This window comes from Mirounga leonina, unplaced genomic scaffold, assembly GCF_011800145.1.
Source record: "Mirounga leonina isolate KUSES-001 unplaced genomic scaffold, KU_Mleo_1.0 Mir_101609, whole genome shotgun sequence".
In the NCBI taxonomy this organism is placed as follows: domain Eukaryota; kingdom Metazoa; phylum Chordata; class Mammalia; order Carnivora; family Phocidae; genus Mirounga; species Mirounga leonina.
Window position 1 is genome coordinate 11,921,281 of NW_023270164.1, and position 17,586 is coordinate 11,938,866.

The 17,586-nt window shown below is 41.3% G+C and overlaps 1 protein-coding gene across 3 annotated transcripts in view; it reads left to right on the forward strand.

The window, feature by feature from the left end:
• The first annotated feature begins 10,796 nt into the window (after positions 1-10,796).
• The window catches only part of ZNF81 (zinc finger protein 81), a 102,617-nt gene continuing 95,827 nt past the window's right edge, over positions 10,797-17,586 (forward strand). Inside the window, exons 1-3 of one of the 3 annotated variants that reach the window (XM_035003933.1) lie at positions 10,797-11,115; positions 13,058-13,085; positions 16,198-16,441. In XM_035003933.1, coding sequence (XP_034859824.1) covers positions 16,355-16,441 — 87 coding nt within the window. In that variant the 5' untranslated portion in view covers positions 10,797-11,115; positions 13,058-13,085; positions 16,198-16,354. Of the gene's footprint in view, positions 11,116-11,391; positions 11,469-11,503; positions 11,623-13,057; positions 13,086-16,197; positions 16,442-17,586 lie in introns of those variants that run through there. The other 2 variants (XM_035003914.1, XM_035003923.1) reach the window with 2 other exon arrangements.

Consider the following 17,586-nt stretch of genomic DNA (forward strand, 5'->3'; position numbering starts at 1 on the left):
ACGTTGATTGATTTGCGAATGTTGAACCATCAAGATAAAAAGCTTCTGCACAGCAAAGGAAACAGTCAACAAAAATAAAAGGCAACCTATGGAATGGGAGAAAATATTTGCAAATGACATATCAGATAAAGGGCTAGTATTCAAGATCTATGAAGAACTTATCAAACTCAAACCCAAAACACAAATAATCCAGTCAAGACATGGGCAGAAGACATGAACAGACATTTCTCCAAAGAAGACATACAAATGGCCAACAGACACATGAAAAAATGTTTAACATCACTCAGCATCAGGGAAATACAAATCAAAACAGGGACATGTATGGAACTGTTGAATTACTAACTTATACTATTAACTAAATGGAATTAAAATTAAAACTTTTATTTTATTTTTTTAAAGATTTTATTTATTTATTTGAGAGAGCATGAGAGAGACAGAGAGCACAAGCAGGGGGGGAGGGGCAGAGGGAGAGGGAGAAGCAGACTCCCCAGACACCCAGGCACCCTAAAATTAAAACTTAAAAAAAAATACATGAATCAAAACCTGATCGAATTTGCAAGAAGAATTAGGGAAGCCAACATGTATAATTGGAGATTTTAACAATATTCTCAATAATTGATAGAAAAATGGCTAGAGGGGCCCCTGGGTGGCTCAGTCGTTAAGTGTCTGCCTTCGGCTCAGGTCATGATCCCAGGGTCCTGGGATCGAGCCCTGCATCGGGCTCCCTGCTCGGCGGGAAGCCTGCTTCTCCCTCTCCCACTCCCCCTGCTTCTCCCTCTCCCACTCCCCCTGCTTGTGTTCCCTCTCTCGCTGTCTCTCTCTCTCTCTCTCTGTCAAATAAACAAATAAAATCTTAAAAAAAAAAAAAAAGAAAAATGGCTAGAAAATGAGTAAAGATACGACACCTGATCAATACTATTAAATAAGTTTACCTAATTAAGTGTGATAATGGTATTGTAAAACAGAGACATATACTGAAGGAAGTAAGAATGAAGTATCATTTCAGTGATTTGCTTTAAGAAAAAACCCAGCAGTAGTTAATAAAACAAGATTGGTCATATGCTCATAATTGTTGATAATTATTGTACATGGGTGATGGGTATAAAGGGGTTCATTATACTATTTTTATATTTCTGAGTAGCTTGTATATTATATACCACACATGGATTAGTTCTGTTTCGGTTTTGCAAGATGAAAGAGTTCTAGAGACTAGTTGCACAGCAACGTGAATATACTTAACACTACTGAATGGTGCACTTAGAAATGGTTAAGATGGCAAAGTTTATGGTATGTGTTTTTACCACAACAAAGATAATTAAAAACAGATAAGTAAAAGCTAAAAACTGGACTCCAGGTGCACCCACAGTACTGCTATAGACTTCATATGAAAAGTTATTGGGGGGGCACCTGGGTGGCTCAGTCGGTTAAGCCACTGCCTTCCGCTCAGGTCATGATCCCGGGGCCCTGGGATCGAGCCCCGCGTCGGGCTCCCTGCTTGGCGGGGAGCCTGCTTTCTCCCTCTGCCTCCACCTCCCTGCTCATGCTCATGCTCTGTCTCTCTCTCTCTCTCTCAAATAAATGAATAAAATCTTTTAACAAAATAAAAGAATAATATGTCACAACCAAGTAAGACTAAAGGGGGATTACAAGGGAATTTAAAAATTTTGAAGAATATTAGTATGAATCATCATATTAATTGAACTAAACAGGGGCAAAAATCATTAACAGAAAAACTAATACAGATGATTTTAAACATATAAATAGATGCTCAATCACTCTCCTAGTAAGAGAAATGAAAATTAAAACTGCACTTGGGATATCATTTCTCACCTATCAAGATTGGCAAAAATCTAAAAGTTCAACAACCCATCCTGTGGTGAAGTTGTGGGAAAACAGACGCTCTCCTCTATCACTGGGCACAGTCCAAATGATACAATCCTATGGAGGTGAATGTGAAAATATTTAGCAAATTACAATTGCATTCAATTACAACTCAGAAACGACATTTCTGGGACTCTATTCCAGGAATACACCTATACATGATTGGAAGGTATATTGCAAGATGGCCCATTGTGGCATTGTTTGAAATAGAAAAATATAGAAAAATCCAAGTGTTCATCAGCAGGACTCAAAGAAATCAATGAAATCAAATCATCAGCATGATTTCAGTCAGTAGACTCAAGAAGCATCAAGATGTAACATTAGCAGTAAGAATAAACATGGTTTCAGAGCAGGGCAAAGAAAGACCTGGGGACCAGTATGTATGACAAATTGTAACTGGGGAAGGAAACTGGAACCAATGAGTACAGGTTGTGTCTGGGGGTTCTAGTAAGATGTTATGATAGTACTTACTGTCCATTAAATGCACTGATATTTCTTGTGCACTAATTGTGTGTTATGTAATGTATCTGCAAATACATTATGATGCTGGCACATGAATATAATAATTCTCGGCAAACAAACGAACATGCAAGAGGAAGGAAAGCTCTTTACAGAACAATGTCAACTAATAATTATAGAAAGACATAGAATTAGAAAACCACCATCTGCAAACCCCAAGTTAATCATTGTTTTAAGCAAAGATCATCAATGGATGATAAAACGATCTTGTGAATGGTTACTGAGTGTTATGGGCTGAATTGTGTTCCCCCCAAATTCGTATGTGAAGCCCTAACCCTCAGTATCTGAGAATGTGACATATTTGGAGATAGGGCCTTTGAAGAGGTGATTAAGTTACAATGATGCCCTTAGGGTGAGCACTGATCCAATCTGACTGGCGTCTTTATAAGAAGAGATTAGGATTTACAGAGAGACACCGAACATGAACTGCATAGCTGAGCAACCCTGTGAAAATGCAGCAAGGGAGGGGCCATATGCAAGCCAAGGAGAGAGGCCTCAGGACAAACCAAACCTGCCAACACCTTGTTCTTGGACTTCTAGCCTCCACAACTGGTGAGAAAATGATTTCTGTTATTTAAGCCACCCAATTTATGGTATTAGGCTATGGCAGCCCTAGCAAACAAATACATTGGGTGAATAGATTATTCACATGGTCCCTAAAGAATTACCCCATAGAAAAATAATGAAATACAAAAGAAAAAAGATTTCTGGGGCACCTGGGTGGTTCAGTCAGTTAAGCATCCGACTTCTGATTTCGGCTCAGGTCATGATCTCAGGGTCATGAGATCCAGCCCCTCCGAGGTCTCTGAGCTCAGCCAGGAGCCTGCTGGAGATTCTCTCTCCCTCTCCCTCTGCCCCTCCCCGTTCTCTCTCTAAAATAAATAAATAAATCTTTAAAAAAAAAAGAAAAGAAAAAATATTTCTTTACAATGAAGAAATTAAACTTAGCCGTTACCAAATATAGAACGCATGGAAACATGTTTCCAGACATGACTCACCGAGAGGGACAAATCACCCATGCGGATTTCTTTCCCAAGCTGTTTGACCTAAATCTATTCATGAGGAAACAATTAGAAATGCAGAAACATCTACACCACAATTGGCAAACTCTCTTCAAAAATATCAAGGTCGTGACAGACAAAACAGGCTGGGAAAATGCTCTTAGATTAAAAAGAGATTAGAAAAAAAAATAATAAAAATAAAAAGAGATTAGAGACTAAAGAGATGAGATGACATGAACGATGCCAAATGCCAGGCATGAGCCCTAATAGTATTTGGGATTTTAAAAAGTTGTAAAGAAATTTAAGGGTAATTAGAAACATTTGAATTTGGGATGCACACTATTATTTTATCATTGTTAAATTTCTTAAGTGTGATGAGGTTTTCGGGAGGAGTTGGGGGAGGTGATGGAACTGTCTGTAATCCGATGGTGGTGGTGGTTATACAAACCTATACGTTTATTCAAATTAATGAACTGTACACCAAGAATGTAATTTTATTATATGATAATTTTTAAATAAAATTGAAAGTCGGAGTGCCTGGGTGGCTCAGTCAGTTAAGCATTTGACTTTGGCTCAGGTCTTGATCTCAGGGTCCTGGATTGAGCCCCAGGTTGGGCTCCCTGCTCAGAGCGAAGTCTGCTTCTCCCTCTCCCTCTGCCCCTCCCTTCACTCATGTGTGTATGTGTGTGTGTGTGTGCTCGCACATGCGTGCGCATGCACACGTGTGTGTGCACGCACTCTCTCAGATAAATAAATAAAATCTTTTTTAGAAACTGAAAATTGTATCTCGGATTTCTTAGATGTGGAATGGGCTTGTGGCTCTGCAAAAAAAAAAAAAAAAAAAGTCCTATTCTTAGGAGTGTGGAAATATACAAAGATGACCCAAATGGGGACAAAGACTACAGAGCTTTCTATAGCAAGGGAGGCAGTCAGCATCACGTATAGTGAAAAAAGGAAAGACTTCAGGTATGCCCTGTGGAAATAAATGAAGACAAACCAAATGAGAAAAGCAAAGGACATTCATTCTGAACTTGCTCTAGCAAGGAAATCAGACACTGTCACTTGCCTTTTGGCAGAGACTCAAAGGCAGACAGAGGGGGTAACGCTTTATAGTAAAAAAAAAAAAAAAAAGAGGGAAGGCTTCAGGTGTGTTCTAATTGGAAAGCTGTTGGCATGAGGAAGCTGTAAGCAGGCTAATAACTAGAAGCCGGGCATCCTAGGTGATTGGTTTGGGGAGCAGATTTGGTTTTCTCTGGATGGACCTGAGTTGGAAGTGGAAAGTGGGGGCAAAAAATGAGGAGGTTGGTGGTCATTGACTAAGTCCTGGCCATCTAGACCCATTGCTGCAGAGGTAATGGTTTGGCTTCTCAGGATTATTGCTATAGAAGTTGTAGGTCAGAATTCTATTGTCATAATACAGTTGACCCTTGAACAACGCTGGGCTTAGGGGCACTGCTCCCGCCAACACACACACAGTGGAATAACTTTTGATTCCCTCCAAATTTAACTACTAATAGCCTACCGTTGACTAGAAGCCTTACTGATAACGTAAATAGTTGATTAACACATATTTTGTATGTTCTATGTATTATATACTGTATTCTTACAATAAAGTAAGCTAGCGAAAAGAATGCTATTAAAATTGTAAGAGAAAATACATTAACAATACTGTACTGTATTTATCAAGAAAATTCTGCCTATAGGTGGACCTGTGCAGTTAAAACTCCTTTGTTCAAGGATCAACTCTATATGGTCTGGCCATTGTCCATTTGTATATTCAGTCCCCCAGGAGATACATGCTGAGTATTTAGCTTTTAGAGAGCATAATGATTGCAGTTTACTGTAGAAAGGTATTATAAAACAAACATGCTGGAGTCCTTTCTTTCTTTCTTTTGCTATCTATCCTTCCCCCTTCCGCATGAACTTTGACTAGTGGATAAGCCACAAGGCTTACAAAAACAATTCTCAGAAAGTACTGTTCTGATGATATGGGGGTCTGATCAGGAGAGGGGCTCAAAAACTAGAACAATCCCCTAACTGTGAGCTTCCCTTAAGGTAAAAAAAACCTATCACCTAAGCCCAAACTGCAAAGACACATATCCAACTTTCCCCTATATAAACCCTAATCATGCTTCAATCTGGGGTCAGAGGTGGGGGTGGGGTTACCTGATGCCCATCAGTTGAATATAGCCTTTAACAACTCTACTTCAGTTCCTTAAATAATTTTCTTTGGACATTTTATTTATTTATTTATTTATTTATTACATTATTTTTAAATGATGGGGCCTGTATGTATGTACAGAAAGAGATTATGCAAATGTAGCAAAAGTTAACAGTTGTTATATCCAGGTGGAGGGCATTTGGATGTTCCTAGTACAATTCTTTCAACTTTTGTGTAGTGTAAAAATTTCCCAAAAAAGTTGGGTTTAAGGGGCGCCTAGGTGGCTCAGTCGGTGAAGCATCTGCCTTCGGCTCAAGTCATGATCTCAGGGTCCTGGGATCGAGCCCCGCATCGGGCTCCCTGCTCAGCGGGGAGCCTGCTTCTCCTTCTCCCTCTGCCATTCCCTCTGCTTGTGCTCTCTGGCTCTATCTCTCTGTCAAATAAATAAATAAAATCTTTAAAAAAACAAAAAAAAAACTTAAAAAATTGGGGTGTAAAATAAATAAGCTATTATTGCCTGCTGTCTCCTGACATATGTAAATGGTTGTGGCTTTGGTCCAGAGGTCCCTGCTTAGCCATTGAACCTGATACTTTTATGAAGTTTTCCTCTACCTCTGTCAGTGGAAGACAGATAATATTTTACCATATTGTAAGATATTTTTCATCTACTGAAGGAAGAAGACATGCAAGACAAGGCTGATGGGAAGACCGTGGATACCACTCTGCATTTACCTAATAGGATAAAAAGGTGCTCATCATTATGTCCTTAGCTGCAGATGTGTAAATATTCTGACCTTGCATTCTTCCTTGTTTTCAACTGGTTGCCAGCATAAATGTGAAGATTCACAACTGGCCTGCTCCAGGATTCAGGACAGTCAGTTGTAGAATTATTTTTATTTTATTTTACTTTATTTTTTTCTTTAAAGATTTTCTTTATTTATTTGTCAGAGAGAGAGCGCGCACAAGCAGGGGGATCGGCAGGCAGAGGGAGAAGCAGGTCCCCGCTGAGCAGGGAGCCTGATGCGGGACTCGATCCCAGGACCCCGGGATCATGACCTGAGCCGAAGGCAGACACTTAACCGACTGAGCCGCTCAAGCGTTCCCAGTTGTAGAGTTTAAAAGGAGACTCTGATCTCTCTATTTGAAGTGGCAGCCCCCTCCCCCAATATTTCTAACTCACATTAGTGCCCCATCCACCCCCTTTAGCAGTTATCAACTATTGACAAACAGTGTTTATTGCCCTCTTCCCCACTAGGATGTTGGGCTCATGAAACTAGGAGTTTGGGGTCTGTTTTGTTTTACCCAATATCAAGTACCAAGAGCAGTGACTGGTGATCAATAAATATTTGATGGATGAACAAATAGGGTCTTAAATACTTACAAGTTCTCCATCTTGTTAGCATTTCCTGCCTTACTCCTACCAAATCAATTTTATAATTAGTTGTATCATCCAGAGATGCCTGCAGAGTCTTTTGAAGGGAATAATCTTTTAAGACAATGACCCTGCTTTTATGTGTTTTACTGCTCTCTACATGTGTGGTACAGCTACCAAAAATAAAGCAGTCAATTACTGCACATATATGAGAAGCAGAACTCACTTCAGTATCAGCATGAACAAGTAAATGGGTGAACAGTAAATGAATAAGATCATTCTGAAAAAACAGAAGGCTACGAAGAAAACTAAGGCATGGTGAGGAGCTAGAGAGTAGTGGGGGTAGGTCGGGGAAGGAAGACATCTAAAGAAAAGACACTGGAGCAGGTATGATGATGGAGTGAGCCATGGAGCCAGAGCATCTTTGGCAGGGGCTTCGGTAAGTGTCAAGGTCATGGGCCTCCTGCCTCTCTGCTCATCCCACCACTGGATGGCGTCTCTGGGCTGGGGCCAACGATTTTCTTGCCCTACTCAAGGAAGGGATGGCACTTTTCTCCATGCAGACTTTGTCTTTTTACATTTAGATATTTACCTAACAGCTTAATTTTCCCAATTAATTTAAATAGTATTTATTTATTTTTATTTTATTTATTTCAAAGATTTTATTTATTTGAGAGAGAGAGAGAGAGAGCGCGCACGAGCAGGGGCGAGGGGCAGAGGGAGAGGGAGAAGCAGGCTCCCCGCTGAGCAGGGAGCCAACGCGGGGCTCGATCCCAGGACCCCAGGGTCATGACCTGAGCCGAAGGCAGACGCTTAACCGACTGAGCCACCCAGGCGCCCCTAATTTAAATAGTTTTGATAGTAAAGTTAGCACTTAATGTGCCTACCACCCTTTGTATGGCCTTGATGATAACCTGCATCTATCCATGTGGTCCCCCAATTCATTGCCCTGCCTCCCCTTAACTGAGGTAAACATCATCCTGAATCCCAAGTTCATAAACCTTTTATTTTTTAACGTAATTTTCTTGCAATTACATACAGTCCTAAATAGTTTATGTTCTTTATGTTAGTAGCTTTTATTCTTATAAAAGTGTGTTATGCTTTATATAATCTTTCGGGAATTACAGGGTTTTTTTTCTTTAATGTTCATCCATATTGTTGAGTATTATTCTAGTTTATTCATTTTGACTCCTGTTGATGAGCATCCAGTTTTGTTTCTAGGTTTTTCTGTTGTGAAGGGATTGTCATGCATATCCTAGGTTTCATGTGGGAATGTTCCTTTTTGTTTGTTTGTTTGACAAAGAGAGGGTGTGGGGGGGGAGGGGTGGAGGGAGAGGGAGAGAGAGAATCTTAAGCAGGCTCCATGCCCAGTACAGAGCCTGAACTCGGGGCTCAATTTCACGACCCTGAGATGATGACCTGAGCCGAAATCAAGGGTCGGATGCTTAACTGACTGAGCCAGCCAGGCCCCCTACCCTCTTTTGGATACATTCCTACGAGTGGACTGGCTGGATTGTGAGGTATGTAAATATTCACTTGTAGGAGGGAATGCCTATTTTCTAAAGTGGTGTCATAAGCACACTATGAAGGTGCACACCATGAGTTGTGTCTTTCCACAATGTCAGCTTTATTCAATCATAAAGCAAAGTTTATCACCATTATAAAGCAGGTTCGGGACTCCAAACTCAGTGACATTTCACCATGTGATTAAACCTGGCTTCTTACACAGCACACAGAGCAGGACAGAAGACCAACCACGCAACGAACAAGATAACAGAAGGGTGTAGGAAGTTAAGGAATGAAACACAAAGTCAGTCTGAGCATGCAATTGAGATAAGGCCTCCGCCCAATCTGGGGCCACTCTTGGCACCTGCTGCTTCTTACGTTCAAGCAGTGAAGGATCTCAGTTCTGTTCGGAGATCAATCGGGCACAGCTATCAGAGGCAGCTGCCTTTTCTAAGTGGTCAGACAGAGGGGTCACGTCTGAAGAGTCTAACAGCTTGCTGCAAAAATCCTCCCCTTTTAAAGGGGTTTAATTGGTTTCGGGTCCCTGCAGACCTCCTCTGGTTCTGCTCGTTATCAGTTCCGGGGTGTCGGCTGATGCTGGTCCCGGCCATCCCTCCTAGCTGCAGTACCTTTACCTACTTGCGTCATTGCTTGACACGGGCTCCTGCTTGACACGACAGACTCCATTTTGCTCTCTACAAGCGGTTACACTGATTTTGCCCTTCCACAGGGCAAAACGATCCTGTGGGTGCACATCCTCTTCCATACTGGGTATTGTCAGACTGAAATTTTTGTGAATTGAGTGGGTATAAAATGTCATCTCATCATGTCCTGATTTGTATTTGCCTGATAGCTAATGACTTTGAACACCTCCTCATATGCTTATTGGCTCTATCTTTCCTTCTTCTCTGAAATGGTCTAACGGTCTATTATTTTTTTGAAATATAACTGTAGTACTATTAAGATGCTCAACAACATGAACAGGGATTCTTGCAACTCTATATAGAAGCACGTCAGACAAGCTACCAGTGATTCAATTCCTTCTTTGTTTCTTCATTCAGTAAACTATCAGACCAGGGCTATATATGTAGAAAGAGAATTTGGAATGCTTAGAGTCCAACCCTCTAAGAAAGCAAAAAGTAGCTCGGACTATAAAAATCTGCCCTGCCATTCATCAGGCTAGGAGAACAATCACAGATAAAGTCAGATGCAAAGTTATTGGGAAACACTATTTCTCCCAAGGACGTGCTGCCGCTGTAATGCCATGAAGAACTCTACTTTGAGTGACTACTGCTTTCTCAGTCACTGGGAAACTTCCTTCACTACAATCACGGACTATCAGAAAGCTGCTATTTCAAATGGTATCCGTTCAAACGAAACATCCTACTCTTGCTGGAGACTCTAAGTCACTTAGACACAAAGAAGCAGCCAGGATTTCCAACCCTGACCCGAGATGAGGGGTATCTAGACACAACATTTTATATCTATCTTAACTTTATTGTTTTCAGGAAAACAGGACTCAAGTTCACTTTGTGGTTCACATACAGCTCCATTTTGCCTTAAGGTCACCAAAACACTGCTTCATTTCTATTTCATCTGAACTTCACCATTCCTCCGAATCCTGTAACTCTACCTTTCTCTTTGTTTAGTGGTTCCATGGTTCCTCTGGTGTGTGGTCTCCCTCATTGACTGATGGATCTGTCAGACTACAAATTAGTCCCAGATGGTCTTAGGCTGAGTAGGACACTCTTACATTCCAGATTGTGAAACTGAGCAGAGGGGATGTGATTGGACTGAGAGCATCCAGTAAGTCCATACCTGAGCCTGTGTCGGGTCCCCTCAAAATACCTTCCTCACCTGAGGATTCAGAGAAACCTTCAGTGGGGTACAGAGCCTTCTGCCTGTAGGACTCCCTGGAGGAGGCGATATTTGAACTTGGTTTTGAAGGGAAAGTAGGCATTCCCAGGTAAAGGGCAACAGGACTTCTTCCCTTCCTACCCCAGTGACACGTCCTAGAAGGGTATGGGCATCTAATATAGAAGGGAATTTCTATATTAGAAGTAATATTAGGGACAGCAAACCGGTTGAAGGGCAGCATCAGTCTCGTCTTAAAGCTACATTTTCAAAAGGGCACTATCACAGTGCAGATTTTATTTTATGTGGAAATAAAAATAATAGTTTCCTGAAGATGCTTTTATTGACGTAATGCTTTAGATTAAGGAAAAATAAAAAAGTATTGTTTGTTCATATTTTATTTCATCTGGGGTTGCTGGAGTGGGAGATAATGTAGACTATGGGAGCATTCAGACCCCGCAGCCAACCCCTACAAGCACAACGGAGGGGAATCTGACACCGACTTCCCCTTTATCCGTCAGTGCTATGTCCTAGGAGGCCTGCACACCCCCAATTTCTTCCCCTTCTTCGCTCGTGGTATGTTCCAGGAGAGCACTGTAAACCAGTCTGACTTCTCCCCCGCTTTCACATCGTGTGGTATCTGCCAGGAGAGCACAGCCGCTGGCACGTCTGCGTCTTTGCAGAGGCCCTTCAGCTTCTCTGAACATTATTACACAGATCCAGAGTACAGATCCAAAGACCCCCCTCCTCCAGGAAGACCGCCCCAAAGAACGTCGCCACCCATGCTCCCCGCCACTGAGACAGCTCCGCCGCTCTGCTCTGTGAGTTTGGAGGCTTCCTCACCGTCGGTACGGAACGGTCACTCCTCCAACATGGCGCACCCCACGGGGAAGCGCGACCTGGGCGCGGCCACGTTCCCCGCCTGGCAACGCGGCCTTGGGGCCCTGAACGCTCCAAAGCACCGATTCCGTAACATCCCCACGTCGACTCTGGGCGGACAGCGGCTTCGAATGTAGTTTTGCGCGTGTGCAGGACCACGCCCCCTTCGCCCGTCGCCGCAAACCCTGAGAAGGGGCGGTGCTAGGGGGTGGTGACCGGAAGCGGCTACGGTTCTCAGCGGTGGTTTAATAGTTGTCAGGAGGATCTCAATGCTCTGTGTCGGAGGGATGTGGAGGTGATGGGGCCCCGGGGAGCGTGAGTGTTGGGGGATTCTGTGTGGTCAGTGATGGAATCGGTTGTCTAACGGATTGGATGATTCGATCATTATTTTGCAGGCTTTCCTCTTCTCTCAACGTTAAGGTCCTGAAGTTCACTCTAAGACCCACAAGGTTCGGTCCATTATGTTCTAAGTGTACCCTAAGAGTTGATTTTTCTTCTGCCCACGAGTTATTTAGAAGTGCGTTTTTAGTTTCCAAAAGTTTATCTTTTTAATAGATTTCTAGCCTTAGTTTTCTGTGGTCAGAAAAATGTCTACGTGAAGCTCCTTCCTCGAAACAGGAGAAGACTCATGGCCTAGGCCGTGGTGAATTTTTATAAATGTTCCATATTTTAATCAAAAATAATATTTAGTTGTTTAGTTGTCAACTGTGTCATACAAAATGTACACTCTTTGTTGTCCTTGTCTCCTGTTCCCGAGGAGAGAGAAATTCTCCAGTGTGTTGGTGATTGGTCCGTTTCTCCTTCCTGCTGTTCGTGGTGCATTTTGAGTTCAGTGTTGTATCTAGTGTGAGACTTAGGTTGAAGCTCATCTGTTTGAATGTTCAATTACTCAAGCACCATCTGTTGAAGACTGTCCTTCCTTCTTTGACTTGTTTTGCACCTTTGTGAAAAATAAATTGCACATACTTGTGTGGGGCTATTTTTAGGTTCTTTATTCTGTTCCATTGATCTATGTGTCTATTTCGTTTTATCATGAATGGGTGTTGAAATTTGTCAATATTGTATGAATTTATATGATCTTGTGATTTTTCTTCTTTAGCTTGTTAATATGGGAGAATGCACTGATTGATTTCTGAATGTTGAACCAGCCTTACATTCCTGGAATAGATCTCACTTGGTTGTGGTGTATAATTCTTTTTATATGTTGCGGGAATGGATTAGCTACTGCCTTTTTTTTTTTTTTTTTTTTTTGAGGATTTTCTGTAACTCGGTTTATGAAAGATATTGGCCTACAGTTTTAGTTTTTTGTACTGTTTTTGTCTGGTTTTAGTATTGGGGTAGTACTGGCCTCATAGAATGAGGTAAGAAGTATTCTCTTCTTTCGTATTTTCTGGAAGAGATTATGTAGAATTATGCTAATTTTTCCTTTAACTGGTTGAATCCTCCAGTGAAACCATCTGGGCCTGGACATTTCCTTTTGGAAGCTTTTTGAAAATAGCTTCAAATTCTGTAGTAGTTATATGATTTCAGATTATCTATTTAATTTTTTTCAGAGTGTATATTTAGTAGGGGTGAGTTGTGGAAGTTTGTGTTTTATGGAAGTTGTTGAATTTATGTGTATTTAAGTTGTTTGTGGTAATCCCTTACTTTCATTTTAATGACTGCAGCATCTGTAGTTATATCTTATGTTTCAGTTCTGGTATTGGTAATTCTTATCTTGTTTCTTTTTATCTTTATCAGTCTTGCCTGAGGATTACCACTTTTATCAATCTTTTCAAAGAACCAGCTTTTGGTTTCAGTGATTGTTCTGTATTGTTTATCTGTTTTCGATTTCTTTTTTTCTGTATTTACATATATATTTTATCTCAACTATTTTTTTTTCAGGTGTACAATAGAGTGATTCAACAATTTGGTAAGTGTTTTCAATTTCATTGATTTATGCTCTTACATCTATTCCTTCCTTCCTTCTGCTTGCTTTGGGTTTACTTTGTTCTTTTTCTAGTTTCTTGAGATGGGAGCTTAAATGATTGATTTAAGACCTTAATTCTTTTCTCATATAAACATTTAGTACTACAAATTTCCCTCTCGACACTGCTTTATCTTCATCCCCCAAATTTTGATCTGTTGTGTTTTTATTTTCTTTCGTGACTTTTTAATTTGCCTTGAGACCACCTCTTTGATCCATGGATGATATAGAAATGTATTGTTTAATTTTCAAGTGTTTGGAGACTTTCCTGTTATCTTTCTGTTATTGATTTCTAGTTTGGTGATATTAGAGGACATATATCATATGATTTCAATTTATGGAGGTTTGTTTTATGACCCTGGGTGTGGTATGTCTTGGAGAATGTCGCATGGGTGCTTGAAGAGAATGTGTATTTTTTTTTAAGATTTTATTTATTTATTTGACAGAGATCGAGGCAGCAAGAGAGGGAACGCAAACAGGGGGAGTGGGAGAGGGAGAAGCAGGCTTCCCGCTGAGCGGGGAGCCTGATGCAGGGCTCCATCCCAGGAGGTCATGACCTGAGCTGAAGGCAGTCGCTTAACCAACTGAGCCACCCAGGCGCCCTGTATCAGTACTTCTTTTTGATTGTAAAATAATATTCCATTTTATGGATATACTAAATTGTGTTTCTCCATTTTCAGTTGATGGACATTTAGGTGATTTCCACTTTTTGGCTACTATGAATAATACTGCTGTGAATAGTTGTGTATGTAAGTTTTGGAGCAGACATGTGTTTCCATTTCTCTTGGCAAGGTACCTAGGAGTGGAATTGCTGGATCATATGGTGACTCTGTGGGTAACATTTTGAGGAACTGCCAAACTGTCAGAGTGGCTATACCATTTTCCATTTCTACCAGCAATATATGAGAGCTCCAATTTATTCACATCTCACCAATACCTGTTACTGTCTTTTTTTACCCCTTATTTTAGCCATCCTCATGGATGTGAAGTGGTCTCCTAATGAATGGAATATTTTGGTTTTGCTTTGCATTTCTGTAATGACTAATGATATTGAACGTCTTATGTTACGATCAGACCATGTAGCCTGTCAATTCCCAACATTAAAACATCTGCGAGATTTTCTTTTTTTTTTTTAAAGATTATTTATTTATTTATTTGAGAGAGAGAGAATGAGAGATAGAGAGCACGAGAGGGAAGAGGGTCAGAGGGAGAAGCAGACTCCCTGCTGAGCAGGGAGCCTGATGTGGGACTCTATCCTGGGACTCCAGGATCATGACCTGAGCTGAAGGCAGTCGCCCAACCAACTGAGCCACCCAGGTGCCCGATTTTCTCTTTTTTTTTTAAGATTTATTTATTAGAGAGAGAGAGTAAGCGAGGGGAGGGTCAGAGGGAGAGAATCTTTCAAGCAACCTCCCCACAGAGCACAGAGCCCTACATGGGGCTGGATCCCAAGACCCATGAGATCATGACCTGAGCCGGAACCAAGAGTCAGTTGCGCGACTGAGCCACCCAGGTCCCCTTACCAGATTTTCTTCATGGCCAAGTTATTAAATGGAATTCTGTACAAGTTCCATGGGCATAAGGAAAGAAAGCATAGTCTCTCTTTGATATAACATCATGTTTATGTGTTTAAAATTCAGCTTGTTCATGCCTTTTATTTTATTCCTTATTTACTTTCTTGTTTCCTCTTTATCCCATTTCTTACTTCTGTTTTTCTTAATTAAGTTCCTCTTCATTTTATAAAGGATACTTTCCCTTTCCCAACAAGAATGACTAAATCTGTAGTGCTTTTATTAGTTGATCAGAATAAAATTGTTTCTAAATGTAGACACAGAGACCCCCTCTCCTCCCTGGATCCTGTAAAAGGAGAAACAGTTTTACCTCTGCATATTTTGAGGTAGTTAAGACATTGGAGTCTCAGGCTATTAGCATTTTCCTTATGGCCTATCTCTTCTGTTTTAAGAAACTCTACTTTTTTTTAGTTCCAAATCGCAGTCATGTTTTTTGTTTTTTTTTTAAAGATTTTATTTATTTATCTGAGACAGAGAGAATGAGAGAGACAGAGAGCACATGAGAGGGGGAAGGGTCAGAGGGAGAAGCAGGCTCCCTGCCGAGCAGGGAGCCCGATGCGGGACTCGATCCCGGGACTCCAGGATCATGACCTGAGCCGAAGGCAGTCGCTTAACCAACTGAGCCACCCAGGCGCCCCCGCAGTCATGTTTTCAACATCTGTTAAACAGAACCACGTTTATTTTAAGCCTACCACACAAAAGGTACTGAGTATTACAGTGTTGAGAATGTAAATTTTGAAGCCAGGTAGACTGGCTTTGACTTAATATCACTAGGCCTCTGTTTCTGTGGGCATAAAATGAAATAATAATAATTACGGCAACACATGGGTGAGAGGATCGTTGTGCAAATTAAGTGAGGTACCTACTTCTGCATATTACCTGATCCCTTGTAATGACAGTACTTGCTAATCTGAATTAAATGTTTCCTGGGGCCAGCCTGCTGCCAAGTGCCTTACAAACGTCATCTCATTTAATTTTCACAACCCCTTGAGGTGAATAGTTTTGACTCATTTTGAAAAGACAAGTGAAGAAGCATTTTTATATTCTCATAGCTAAAAGTTGGCAGAGTGAGAATTTAAGGCTTAAAGAATGTTTGTCCAGGGGCGCCTGGGTGGCTCAGTTGGTTAAGCAACTGCCTTCAGCTCAGGTCATGATCCTGGAGTCCCGGGATCGAGTCCCACATCGGGCTCCCTGCTCAGCGGGGAGTCTGCTTCTCCCTCTGATCCTCCCCCTCTCATGCTCTCTGTCTCCCATTCTCTCTCTCAGATAAATAAATAAAAAATCTTAAAAAAAAAAAAAAAAAAAGAATGTTTGTCCAAATGTCATGGTCTTGCTCATATTCCATTTTGATGAATGACTAGAATGGGTGTTGGCTGGACTTCGTCTATCCCACAATACCCAAGGCCAGGAACTGTACTTTGGTGCCCCCAGGAAGCATTTGTGGGGTCAATGCTAAATGACTGACCATGTGGACACTGTCTTTGCAGGTTTCTTGGAGTCTCTGTTGAACCTGTGGGCCAGACCCCACAGCGGAGGCTGCAGGAACTGTCTTCTGGCCCCAGCAGCTCAGCTCTGATTGAGTCCACGGAGCCCACTTGGCTTCAGGCTCGTGGGAGGAGCATCAGCAAGAGAGCTGGAGGGCTGATGCCCAGCAGGAACATGCCAGCCAACTGGAGCTCTCCTGGGCCATCCCTGGCTCGAGCTGTGGGGAGATGTGACAACTCCTGTGAGGTGAGGAGGAAGAGGTACCCAGGGCCAGGAATCTAGAATGAAAGACAGTAACTCATTAATTTGTATGACTTGTTCTTTAAGCAAGCAGCATAATCAGGGAAGTTTTATTGGTCATTCTTTTCCCTTGTGTGAATTTTCTTCTCTTGCCCATTGCTGCTTTATTTATCTTAGCTTATGGATTTCTTTATGGAAGGATAACTAACATACCATGTTATATTACTTGCAGATGTACAACATATTTTTTTTAGAGGGGGGTTGCGGAGAGGGGCAGAGGGAAAGAGAGAATCTTAAGCAGGCTCCACGCCCGGCGTGGAGCCCAATGCGGGGCTCAGTCTTACAACCCTGTGATCATGACCTGAGCTGAAATCAAGAGTCAGACGTTTAACTGCCTGTTTAACCCAGGCGCCCCTCAGATGTGCAACATATTGATTGGAAAGTTTTATACATTACTAAATACCACAATAAGTGTAATCACCATCTGTCACCATACAATGTTATTACAGTGTTATTGATTCTGTTGCCTAGGCTGTACCTTTCATTCCTATGACTTACTTATTTTACACCTGGAAGTTTGTACTCTTAATCCCCCTTATCTATTTTGCCATTACCCCATCGACCTCTCTTCTGGCAACCATCAGTTTGTTTTCTGTATTTAAGGATCTTTTTTCAGTTTTTTGATTTGTTTGTTTTATTTTTCAGATTCCACATATATGTGAAATCATGTGGTATTTGACTTTCTCTATCTGACTTATTTCGCTTATCATAATACTCTCTAGCTCTATCCACACCATTGTAAGTGGCAAGGTTTCATTCTTTTTTATGGCTCAATAATATTCTGTTATGTATATATATATAGATACTCCATTATATATATAGATATTCCACTATATAGAGAGAGATATACAGATATATATACCATGTCTAATTTATCCGTTCATTAGTCGATGGATGTCTTGGACTCTTTCCATAATTTGACTATTGTTGATAATGCTGCTATAAACATTGGGATGCATGTACCCCTTCGAATCAGTACTTTTGTATCTTTTGGGCGAATACCTAGTAGTGCAATTGCTGGGTCATATGGCAGTTCTATTTTTAACTTTTTGAGGAACCTCCATACTGTTTTCTAGAGTGGCTGCACCAGC